General features: G+C 36.5%; 3 protein-coding genes across 3 annotated transcripts; all 3 read left to right on the forward strand.

Moving 5' to 3' along the window:
- Positions 1-229: 229 nt before the first annotated feature.
- On the forward strand, positions 230-2342 carry LOC119731665. Its single transcript, XM_038204870.1, has 4 exons — positions 230-505; positions 676-882; positions 1390-1523; positions 1971-2342. The coding sequence occupies exons 1-4, from the start codon at positions 364-366 to the stop codon at positions 2187-2189; spliced, it is 702 nt and encodes a 233-aa protein (XP_038060798.1). The 5' UTR covers positions 230-363; the 3' UTR covers positions 2190-2342.
- Positions 2343-4136: 1794 nt separating this feature from the next.
- On the forward strand, positions 4137-7835 carry LOC119731564 (metalloproteinase inhibitor 3-like). The gene is made up of 4 exons (XM_038204741.1): positions 4137-4445; positions 5859-6071; positions 6350-6474; positions 6605-7835. Exons 1-4 carry the CDS (start codon positions 4304-4306, stop codon positions 6881-6883), a joined length of 759 nt encoding a protein of 252 aa, XP_038060669.1. The 5' UTR covers positions 4137-4303; the 3' UTR covers positions 6884-7835.
- Positions 7836-8490: 655 nt separating this feature from the next.
- On the forward strand, positions 8491-12980 carry LOC119732563 (metalloproteinase inhibitor 3-like). Its single transcript, XM_038206129.1, has 4 exons — positions 8491-8930; positions 9979-10185; positions 10489-10613; positions 11896-12980. Exons 1-4 carry the CDS (start codon positions 8798-8800, stop codon positions 12175-12177), a joined length of 747 nt encoding a protein of 248 aa, XP_038062057.1. The 5' UTR covers positions 8491-8797; the 3' UTR covers positions 12178-12980.
- The last annotated feature ends 306 nt before the right edge of the window (positions 12981-13286 follow it).

Raw genomic sequence — 13286 nt, forward strand, 5'->3', positions numbered from 1 at the left:
CTCAGTTGAACTATGAATTACAGAATACTATTAGTTCAAAGTTTTTTTGGAATTGTTGAGGTTTTCAGAAATTCACTGTGTCTCAACCACAAGAAACTCAATATTACATGATGCAGGATATTTAGCAACCACCCACACTAAATCAAGAACAGCAACAAAGTGGGAGGAGCCTGTACCAAGTATACAATGTAGACACAGCCTCTGGAATGTATAAAAAGGACACCAGATGAGCGGCCAGACAGAAACTGAATGAACATCAGTAGCTGCTTCATACAGGAACACTTCCAACACTACTGAGAGAGTTTGAATTGTTTTCCTGAGCTATCTTCATCGACCAGCAATCCAAGAAAAACGTCCTCCACCATGTTCCCTCATCTCAAGATACTTGTTCTCTGTATCTTGCCTATGGCAACGGTGTATGGTGACTCTTATGATTGTCAGATTCATCAAGACCCTTGTGGTTGTCAAGATCATCCTCAAGAAATCGTATGCGAGGCTCAATTTGGTAAGTTTAAATCGAGATGAATTCTAAACTGGTTTGAGTTTTGCCATTGTAGTAATGTCAAGCTTTTGGAAGCAAACTCTGTCATTTAAAACTGTAAAGACATATTGTCTGACACAAAAACTATTAGAAAAAAATCCTCATAACGGGTGTATTTGTGATTGTCCCAACAGTCATCAAAGGCAAGATTGTATCTAAGCACTTCACACAGGAGAGAGATCCTCTATTTGGTCGTATTCACACTGCTCATTACGAGGTGAACATCACCACTGTCTTCAAGGGGATCGGTATTGTAACATCAGATAACCTAATCATTCAAAGAAGGATGGAGAAGTGTGATCGGACAGGTCTGGATGTTGGAGACAACTACATTATCACAGGTAAGTAGATGCAGAAGCATTGTCTTTATGAGGAACAATTGTGAAAGTAGTGGGAATGCAAAACCAAAGAAATTTATAAATATTATCGAGTTATAAAAAATTAAAAGAAACACGACGCCCTCAATTTTAAAAAATCTACTTTCATTGCATGGACCATGATTTTTTTTCAAAATTCACTTGGAACACAACTCTACATTCAGCACACAATTTTGTTATATTTCTCTCCACAATGAGCTTTGACTATTTACAAAAAAAACACCATACTTTCTTTTCTTAAAGCAACCTTCCCCAATTGTATAAAATATATCACTAAGAAAAGATTCACATGTATCATTTCTCATTCCTCGAGCACCCCCACCCCTTGTAGCAGTGTAGCACAGTAAAAAATGAATCTGTAATGTCAATGCACGTCCCTATCAAATATTTTAACTACTTGCCAAATAATCTACCACTTTTCTTCTGAGAGAAAGCAGATATTTATCTGTTTCTATAATTTCTTATCTCTAGGACACACAGATTTTATTACTGGTGAGTTGCGATCACATGGTTGCCAGTGGAATGCCAAATGGACGAAGTTGACGTCATTCCAACAGCAAGGTTTAATCAACGGAGCCTACCTTGAGAACTGCAACTCTTGTGAGGTGAGAAATTAACACAAGATAACTTCAATTCAAGCCCAGTCAAATAGACTTAGAAATCTGTGTACCAACCGATCAAGAAATACTTGAACATAAAACAAAAGAGGCAGGTCTACTGACTCTACTTTCTTATGTAGAAAAAAAGGTATGAATGATTCTTACTAAAAATTTAAGTTTTGTTACAAATGTATAGAAACAAATACTATCACTTTATGGGACTAATTAAAAATACTTTCATAAATTGAAATGACCTTGAGGTACATATTTGTTCATTTATCAGGTATATAACCTGCACCAACATGTAGCAGTTTTTAAATGACAGGAATGCACTATAGAGCTTGGGTACATGGCATCTGTCAACGGTTCACATTTTAAGGACACAGTAAATTTACAAACACAGTTATTTACTGTAAATAATGTCCTGCATTTTTCTGGTTCCTGTTATTTCAGATTTCTACAGATCTACTCCGTATGGCGTCTCATGGCCGTAAGGTGTCAGCAGCCGGAAAAACCTGCACCTTCAACTACAGAAGCTGCGAGGGTCAGGCACATTACAAGAAAAGAAGTTGTGTCCGATGTGGAAACCAGCAAGACTGCTCATGGGTACGAAATGATAGATATGAAAATTGCTACAATACAAACACACTCCCCGAAATACTCATCTATTAGTGCAAACTGTTTTATGAAAACTCACTTTCGATGTGAAGAAATTTACACATTGCAGGAGCAATCAACCACTCTAAATATTTACAACTTTTTAACCATATTTCTTACCAGATCCATATTTCTGATATTTTCATATTTGTGCTGCCTCCCCCACAGCCCCCCCCCCCCCCCCCGCCACCCTTGTGTGAGACAAAAGAGTGTGTTTAATTTTTACTTGAATTTTAAAGTGTGTAAATCAAGGTTTGCTTTCTTTACCGTGTGCTACAGAAATTTAATGTAATTCTTATATAGGAGTACGTTGTAAAATTAACATCTGAAATAGAACTTTTTGATAAAAAAAGGACAAATGCATTTTTCATTGCAAAATGTAAAAAAAATGAAGGGGAAAAAAACACACCATTGTTACTGTGAGCCAGAAATAAAGAGGCTCGCAATGGTCCCTGCAGGAGACTAAGTCAACATATCAGCTCAAATGTCTCACAGAATTGTTTTAGATCGGTCTTAGCTTATGGCAATTTTGCACTCAAAGTGTCTATAATCCGTCCTAAATTAAGCACACAGAGTATTTGAATCACTGTTTCCATTTTTGTAGTCAAAAATACTGCATGTTTGTGCCTAATGAAAAATAAATTTGATTTTGGTATCAAGATTAATTTAGCCTGAGTATGCAGGGTTCAAAGAACATTCCAATGATTGTGATTTTTTTAATAGAAAATGTGATGTGCAGTGAAAACAAATCAAAGCTTGTAAAGATATTTATATGCTATGATGTTTCTGTCTTTCAAATTTGTTTTGGAAAGAACACACCACTTACATCGTAACTTAATTAATGTGTAAATCAAAATTTAGAATTATATTTATTCCATTTAATTGATGATATTATGAACTCTTCTTCCTAAATGCCTGTTTTATTCCACTCCTTACAACATATGCCTTTGACATCCATGATGAAAGTTGATTGTGAAATATGCATTAAGCACTGGAGATTTATTTAAAAATTGATTCTTCACTTTCTTTACTGTAAACTATTCTTAGTTTAATATCCAAACAACTTTGTAAAACACATTTACATATAATTTGTAAAACTTTGCACATTTGTTCATGTCTTATGATTTATCCTCAAAATCTCTCTAACTTTGTGCAATTTTAACTTGCTTGTTAATTCTGTATTTAGATAATAGACATGTAGATTAGTCATTTATGTTTATCATGTAATACATAATGTTTTACAGTTACACTCTTAGGAAATATGCTGCAATATGACATTTATTACTGATTTTATTAATACACGATTTCATTGACTGAATATAATTTCTTTGTTGTTTTTGTATTTGTTTGTTTCAAAATTGGTTTCTAGAGTGAATGGGATTCCCTCCAAAGCCTCTGTTGGGAGGGGGGGTTGCATGACTGAACTTCACTTGACACTGTAGGGGCATTTTCCCTCTTAATGTAATCTCTCATTACATTAATCTTTCACAAACTGTAGAATGGAAAGAGCATGAGAATAATTAATTACAACCAAAGCGTACATGTGTTTTTTTAAGGGGGGGGGGGGGGCATGGCTTGTTTATCCCCACGTTCCTCAAGTAGGGTGCAGTGAATACATATCAATGGAATTTCTGAGAGTTTTCTTCGGAGTAAGTGTTCTTGGAAGTGTAGGTGGCAGATTAAGGGGAAGAACAAGGGGGGGGGGAGGAGACATTTGCCCTGCCAGAAATCCCCACTTTTTGATTCTGAAAACTTCAGAAATGTATAATTCACATGAACATGAAAAAGCTGGGTACCTCCACTTTCGGAAACAATTATTCCACCGTTGATGTTGCTTTGACTTGGAACTTTTTCTTTTTTAAAAATACCCATCAATTCAAGCTTGAGCTTACAGGGCATGAATCTAAGCTGCCCCTTTAACTTCACCCAAATTCCACCCCACTGGTCTGATATTGACTCCCCATTGAGTACAACGTCTCTGTCATCATGAGTTTAATCACACTGCTCCCCTGGTCTCTGGGCAGTAGATGGCTGTCTGACATGGTGACATTTGCTGAGCCAAAGGCAGACTAGGGGTGGTCTCACAACAAGACACTCATTGCAGAGTTTGAAGGGGCTGAGGTGCAAAGATGGAGGTCGTTTTCCAGACAAGTGTGTGGCTATGGATGGGGGTGCTGCTTGTGTTGGGGCAGATGGAACCACAAAATCTAGCAGCTCAATGTAGTTGTCCCATTAAACACCCACAGGAGAAAATCTGCCGTGCTGATATTGGTAAGAAACTGCAGACTATTTGGTTTATTCTTCTAAAAGTACCGTGTGCACAAGTCCAGCTTACACTGTACAAGTCATGCAGGTCACTCATGAAACAGCATTTGGGAGACGGAGTCGTTCTATACGTAAGGTCCAAAGTGTGACATTTTTTCCTGTCCCAAGTACCGGTACATGTACCGGTATCTTTTTTTTTTTTTCTAAACTGCCATTCAGGAATAATTAAGAATGACATTAAACAATGTTTCATTTTGTTGGATAGGTATAGTTTGCGATTCATGATCACTCTTGGAGGACTGCATTTATGGAGGACATCATAATTATAAAATAGATGTCAGATTGGATATAACAGGGATGGGACCCCCAAATGTGTAGAATGGTATTAAAGCATGGAGGAATGGAATGGAACCACACAAACTTTGAGCAAATTCTCTGGTTTTTAAATTATGATTTTTTTTTAATAAACATGAAGGTATAAATGTCACGATAAATGGTCCTTTCCTTGTTGACTCGATGGGGCTGCTAAAATCTGCATATCATACTTGATTACTGAGAAATAATTAAAAGTTGTTGTGTTGGAAGCACTAATTGGCCAATTCCCAAGGACTGCCAAATATGGATAACAAAAATAACAATAAAACATTCATAACCATCCTTGTAGAACGATTATAACTTTAAGATTAAGCAAAATTAATTCCTGTTAATCTACCCTATATGAGCGCAAGCAGACACTTTTCGTCATAACAGCCATGTGGTAGTCTGAGTATCACCCGTTATCGACGGAGCCAAGTCTCCTGTATAACGTCTGATAATGTGATATGTCTAAACATGCAGATATACATATGCAATCTGCGCACCATCCAATCGGAGTTGAACTTTCGGCATTAACAGCAGTTTGTTTCACTGACATGAAGTTTAGAATTTCTTCTTGTTATAATTTATCATGTCAATCATACTGAGTAAATTTTCTAAAAAACAGAAGGTTAAAAAAGCCATGTTTTGAGGAGTGCATTGATTTCAATGCTGTTTTAGCGTTACTGTACATAATCAGATTTAATTTGCTTAACAACACTAGATGCAAAGCCTTCGCAACCACAAGGCTTATAAGTCATACCTCAGGGCGACAACAATCTCCCTCATGTCACAACTCCTATTATTTAGAAGCAAAATTTTAATCTCGCAAATAGGATACATCGATTGCTTATGGTCCAAAACGACCAGATTTCGTGGGGGAAGGATAAGGAAAATTGGGGTTAGGGGTCCTTAAAGTTGTGAACAATCCTCTGGGAATGTCCCCCTAAGGTACCATTATAAAACAATAAAGAATTAATATCACCCGTATTTCAGTAGAAAAAAGAAATGGAGAACAGTGATAAAATCCTAAAGAATCACTTTGAATACAATTCTTTGATTCAGTGATACAGGGCCGAGTTATTGCGGTCCAATCTTCAGGAACAGGACACTCAGCAATGGGCGGCCTTCTTGAATATACCATCAAAGCAACCAAGGTCTTCAAAGGTTCAGAATCTATCGTATCCCGAGGAAAGAGGATTAAAATGATCACATCAAGTTCAGCAGGGAAATGTGGAGTTACAGAGATGGCAATGGGAGAACTTTACATTTTGACAGGTGAATGAACGGAAGATTTCTTGATAATTTCACAAAGTAGGAATGCATTTTCCTGGAAAAAATCAACATTTCATGGGAAAGATTCAGACTCCAAATTCAAGGAAACAAATTAATTAGCAAATGCAGTAGCTTCACAAATTTTAATCACAAGTACTGAACCTCAGTTTTAGTCCTCCAGAGCACATTCTACTGTCAAGTGTGTAGATACTAGACCTGTGATGATATGAAATTGACTCAAAGAGATTTTATTTGGTTGTTTTCCCTCATCTTGAATGAAGGTCTGGAGCTTGAGGGAGAGGTTTTCTTCAGTATGTGTGAATGGGTTCAGCAATTTCAAGATTTAACATTTGACCAACGTATAGGACTCAGGTCTGGATACATTCTTGGATGTGGATTTTGTCTGGTAAGTGAGAGAACCATTTGCATACAATTTCTTCTTTTAGTGTAAAATACATGTTCTCCAACTGCTTAGCCTTAAAGTCTTCACAGGATAACAATGTAGAAGTTATTTCTCATTTCATATTGTTTTTCAGATTGATCAACAAGATAACAGTATTCCTGGTATCCATGACAACCAATCATCAGTGACTGGTAACATCTGTTACCATGATCCTCTGGGCTCTGCACATCTTATGATTGAAGACTGTGAGAGTCTGTTCTCAAAGTGTGTACCGCAAGAAGACATGGAAGGAAATAGGTGTGCCTGGACAGAGAGTAAACGCTACAATAAGTGTGTGGCCAAACGGCTTAAAAGACACCAAGCAATGCAAATCAAGATCCATAAGAAACTGGATGGCAAAAAAGATGGCTGACTTCCAGTCTATTTGGGTCAATTAATCAAACCCATATCATTTAAGACTATGCTTAAAAATATATTATACATAATTCCTCATCTGACAAAATTCATACAAATTAGACAAGAACTATCTCCGCTAATGTAAAGTTTATATTATAAGTTGTTGAACAAAATGTTAGCTGCCAAAACATAGTTGGACAAAATCTTATAAATTTAAACATAATTCATAAATGCCTGAGACAGTTTACCCATTCGTGTTGGTCAAGAGCCTGTCATGTGGGTGGTTTTAAACTGATGATAAAACACCAGCTGCTTTTAAACACATTTCCTGCATTCTGCACCACATTGCATAGTTTGCTGTGCGCGCCATTTCCATATGATTTTTAGCAATACATGTGTGAGGCATACATGTATTTACCATATAGACATGGCCAGAGGGCTATCTCACAATGGCTGGTTTCAAACATGCGACATGCAGGCCCTAGCCGGTTTTAAATATACGTGTGTTTTTTTTTAAACCAGCCAAGCAAATATTTATTCCCTTAATATTATTGTGAATCCTTAAACTAAAACTGCAATAATGTTTTGTGATTGTTCATATACTCATGTAGAATTTTACATGTAAACAATATATTGCAGTGCTTTTGTATTCTCTTTTGGCATTCATAATGACAGAATGGGCACAAACACATTGATCCTGGGTGTGTATCTGCTTAATACTGTTTTTTTGGTGTTTTTTTTTTTAAATAAAAGCATACATTTTATTGACAATTTTCTTCCTAAAGATTTAACTTTCATGAAACCCAGCACTTACAATAATTTTTTTTTTTATTGACAATTTTCTTCCTAAAGAATTAATTTTTATGAAACCCAGCACTTACAATAAACATCCATGCAACTGGGAAGTCACAAAAAAAGAGGAAATTCAAATCTTTCCAAGACTTTGTACAGTGTTTTTCTATTTTCAATGGCACACATTGGAAGTGAAAAAAGAGGAAATCAGCTGATCCGAGGAAAAGTTGCATGCCTGATTATAAATGAACATTATATTGTATAGCACAAGCACAACATGGCTTTAGTTTAATATGCTGCATAAATATCTGAATAAATTATTAAAAGTAAAGGAAACTTAACAAGTTTGTTTTTGTGACTGTAATTCCATTTGATTTTACATTAAAAGGAATAATAAACTTCAATGAATATTATATTAAAGAACAGTCCCTAATGCAAATTTTCCATGTGGGGTGCTGTGGTTCAGTGGTTACGGTGTTCGACTCGTGTGCCGTGGTTCGAATCCTGACGGTGGGAACATGGTGCTGTGCTCTTGAGCAAAGCACTTTACCATTATTGCTTCGTCCTTTGCACAATTTTCTTGTGCAAATGAACAAATTCAATGTTTCCAGTGAAAACAATGTGTAATTTCAATATCTTATCAAAATAAGGGAACAGGTGAGTCTTTTCGGTATATCATAAATGTTTTTGACGTGAAGACAATGTTGATGGAATGTTGTAAACCCGAGGCGCAAATCCAGAAAGATCTCAGACACACTACAAGTGCAACAACATATCTCATGACGTCACTATTTTGCAACCCACGCTGAGGCACACCTGCTGGCAAAATGCAGGCAGAAATGAAAACCCCATGAAGCAAACTTACAAATTGCTGTTCTGTTTTCTTTACATCCACCCTATGGCATCAAAAGCACATGTATAGATAATAACATTGAACTTGAAAAGCTAGAGGGGTGTAAGTATCATCACAAAAATATCAGCAGAAATCAAATAAATAGTTGGGAAACTTTTGACTTTATTAGTGTGGGAAGCTGGGTAAAAACTATATAACTGTTAGCAAGGTGAATACAAAATCACTTTGTGAGGCCGATTTGTACGACGACAGAACTAGTCCATTTTCTAGTCTTTTCCTCCTGCAATGGCTACCGTAACTTCAAACACAATTGCTGTTCTTTCAATTAGTATAATTATAACCATCTCTGTTACCTCTGTAAAAGGTTGTACTTGTCAACTGAGACATCCACAGCAATATTATTGCGACGCCAATTTCGGTAAGTAGGTTTAAGGTTTCTCATTTGATTTGATGAGTCATGTACACTCAGTGAATGAGTTAGCTTCAATTACATAGTAATTAATATGGATAAAGTATCACAAAGACAATCTAATGACTAATTCTTGCAAGGCACCGGTAAGTTTGCGGTGGCACCATGTGAAATTAATCTCTTTTGTGAGTATGTGGTGGTTCTGAGAAGAACCGGTTGAACTCAACGTTTCGGACAGCATATACTCTGTCCGTCGTCAGGAGACAAACGCTTACCAAAATCACTTAATGAGAAAACATGTCCGCCTTTCATCAATTTCATAGTTTGCGGCTGTGTCTCATTGGTTTCCAACCTGATCAGAGATAACTTTTATCACATTGAATTATGTAACAATTATCATTTTCAATAAGAAACAACTGTACAGAAAGGGTTCAAAACAAGATTTCAGCCCCTTCATACTGTAGTTTCTTAAGAAGCCCATGGCAATGAGGCTTGGCCTCGCCTGCTTATAGCTAACAAGGGGAGCACGGCTTCACGAACAGAGAGGTGTGCCACCTGTTGCCCTCTTCACCAAACACTCCCTGACATAAACACACACAAAAACTGTAGCAGCCTAATTTGCATAAGCAACTAGTTAACACACAGAAGGAAACAGAAGAAAACTGATTTTATTATAGTTTAATATAACCGAATGAGTAGTCCTAGTTATATAGTGGAACACTACCACCCTACCCCCACCCCAAACCCCACCTCTTTGCAAATAAAAACCAACAAATTAGTGACCAAATCTAAACATAAAACACATTTTCAAATGATCATAGTTAATTTTAAAAAATATACTGGACTAAAAAAATGTCCCCATGCAATAGAATGATTAAATTTGGTAAAAAGGTCTGGGTCTGAGGGGGTCATGCAAGTTGGGATGGGGGTTTCGGTGGTGGGGGGGGGGGGGGGATGGCACATGCTTTTTCACACAACAAATACATGTACACAACATATTGCATTTATTACGACCAGGGGAGAGCATGAACCATGTTCTTTCTTTTTGTATTTGCAGTTTTCCGAGGAAAGGTGTTAGGAAAATCCCCATTCCAGTCAGCAGAAAGCTTGCCTGGACAGTATGAGTATCAAGTCCAGGTACAGAGAGTGTTCAAAGACCAGGTGCAGGACGGAATACATCGGCAAGTTAAACTTGTGACACCAGCAATGGAGGCACTGTGTGGTGTACCAGAGTTAATCATCACCAAAATATATCTCATAACAGGTGAGTTAACAACTTGAAATACTGCATCATGGTGAATCCAATGTACATACATCAAATATGTCAATGCCTATACATTTAAAATATTATTTTTGTTCATAGAATAGAACACTTAGAACATTCTTCTGATTCTTTTGTTGATAACAATCTCCAGACGTCAGTGGGAAAGTCCAGTACAGATACATCATTACAGAAAAACATAATTATTTTGAATCCATAATGGTCGTATTGAAATTAATAAACTTTTCTTTTCATAAGGAAGGCCACACTTTTTATGAAAGAAAAATATATTTGGTATCCTTGCAGGTAAAGTACTTGAAGGCCAGATGCAGTTAAGTGTGTGTGACTGGGTTGCAGAGTGGGAGTCCGTAACCAGACCACAACGTCAGGGAATCAAGCATATGTACAAGAAATATTGCAGCAACTGCATGGTAAGAAAGCATAACAGAGTTTCTTTTTATGTGAATGTTGCTCCGACGAATAAGAAAAAGCTGTATTTAAAACTCTTTAAAAAAAATTTCAAATTGTTTTTAAAAATGGGAAGATCTTCCCTCTGTGTAGACGGCTTAAAACAATAGTTTCATCTCTGCAAAACAGTTCACCACAGTACTGTTGATGTTGAAACGTATTATCACACTTTTTTCTCTGAATGCTGAAGTACATTGTAGGAAGCCGGATGGTTGTGGGTAGGGATTCATGTGTGAAGAGTGGGCTGACCATACTGGGGGACTGTACCTACATTCAATGTAGATAACAGATGGCCAAGCTTTCGATAATAATGTATATTAGACGAAGACCGACAGGACAAAGACATTGATGAAGATAATGTTTAAAAACTAATTAAGTATTTCTATCTGGTTCAGTGATCATGATGTATTAGGGAATGCTCTGGTGATTTCCCCGGAATGCTCTCAATTAATCAATTAAAACATTCTAATTTGGTGGCGGTGAACAATGACTTGGGATTTCCCTGAGTGATTGTCAGACGTGTTGTTCATCACTAAATCATAATTATTATAAACATAATTAAATCAAACCTGTCGGCTTACGCTTGACTGAATACCAACCCCCACAAATCACTGTTATTGCTGATTCTGTAAACCAATGCAGAAACCTTCCTTGGTTCACTGAGATTAAAATGAAATCACAACCTTCAAGGATATTTTTAAATTTTAGTAAACAATGAAAAAGATTAAAGGATGAACCAATGAATGGGAGGTCTGCAAATTGGTTTAACTGGACATTTCAAACAGTATGCTCTGCTCATCATCAGGAGACATGATGAAAAAGATGATTGAAACCCAAAATTTATGACCTGTACATAATTATAATAAGTTAGAAAAAGAAATTGATCTTTTCCATTGAGCCACGGAGTTGAAGATTTTTTATGCTTACTAGCAAGAACCAAGTCAATGTATAACACACTTTCTCTGGGAGCCATGTAAAGGCGCCGGGCTGGACGTACCGAGGTAGGCTTAGAACAATAAACCTAAGATGTTGGAAAAAGCTGGCATCGAGAGCGATTTGTTTTGAGTTGGGTCAAAGGTGTGATGATCTAAATGATATTTTGATAACTATACAGTTATACTTTTACAAGAAAAGAAGGAAATAAGCTAAGCTAGAAGTAATTTAGTATCACATTTTTTTATTTAATCATTTAGTTTTTAATTTCTGGCAACAGAGTAAAATTTACCATTTTCAATACCCCTACAGATCCGAGTCAACTCACCCAGTCCTCTATCCCATCCACTGCCTCAAGGACCATTGGGATATTTTCATGGGTGTGCCTACACTTCCTACACACACCTTAGTATTGGCATAGAAGATTGTGAGGTGTCTTATGCAAGCTGTGTGCAACGGCACAACAGTGGATGCAACTGGCTTAATACCACAGGTTACCAAGAATGCTTAGAGAAAAGGAAAATTGAGTTGCAACGAGCAACAGAAAATCAAAAGCTTGGTTTAAACACTATCAACCAAGAAAGCAATTGGTAACTACCTTGCAGGTGGTAACCACTTATCTGGAAAAATAATTTTAAAAATGGGGCTGGCAACAATTTCATGATTGTTTAAACTTCCCCCACTTAAACAACTAAAGAATTGTTACAACAAGCTTTGACAATGAAAAAAGGATGGAATGTTTAAACTAACATTATCATAATAGCCAAGTATAATAGATCACTACATGTATATATTACTAAGCGAGGTGACAACTAATAATTACTGAGGTAAGAGCAAGTTCACACTGATTAACACCTTAAATGTACCTAATTGACTAAATAATATCAATGATGTCACATCATTGTCTTTTTGTAATGAATAAACATAATTTCCCATTTTGAAAAAGACAATGTCTTATTGATATGGAGATATTTTCTTCCGTTTTTGCATTATCCACAACATGAAAACAACACAAAATTTTAATTTCAACTGCAACAATATTAAGCTCAACTTTATCGGTAATGGAGATGTGCAAAGACCTTTGTGCGAGCAATAATAAAGAATTCTTGGAGTGTGAAAAGTATTCCCGGGTTATGAATGGTCCGAGGGCAAAAACCCACAAACGGTGCGCTTCTCGTGTATTATCCTTTACTTATAAACTGGATTTTGATCTCATTAGTGACACTCAGTAACATTTTGAGTGTTTGATAGAGGTATTAATACTAGGTGTTACAAAAACCTCAAAAGCAAACACAGCAAGTGATATATATCATGACACTTTTGCATGCACAAACCTTACTTGCAAGAAGTTTAATTATCACATGAACAAGACTCTTTTCTTTTAATTCTTTTTTCGTTTTTTTTTTTTTGGGGGGGGGGGACAGGAGAGGGTAGGGAGGATTTCAATCTTTCGAGTGCCCACATCAAGACAAAATGTTGTTGGGATAAACCTGCTTAAACTTTAATACCAGATTCTGAACTAGAAAGTAAGAGGTTTGTTTCTTGACTAGGGGTTCAGTTTATCATCATTAAAGTCCACTTATTGAAGGACTAGTGTATGTGGATCACATCAATGTCATGGATGAGTTTGAATTATTGCTCTAGATACAAGTATTTGTAACTAAAAGTCAGTGTATTATGAATCAAATAGAATGGAATTTTAA

This window comes from Patiria miniata, unplaced genomic scaffold (assembly GCF_015706575.1).
Source record: "Patiria miniata isolate m_02_andy unplaced genomic scaffold, ASM1570657v1 HiC_scaffold_24, whole genome shotgun sequence".
In the NCBI taxonomy this organism is placed as follows: domain Eukaryota; kingdom Metazoa; phylum Echinodermata; class Asteroidea; order Valvatida; family Asterinidae; genus Patiria; species Patiria miniata.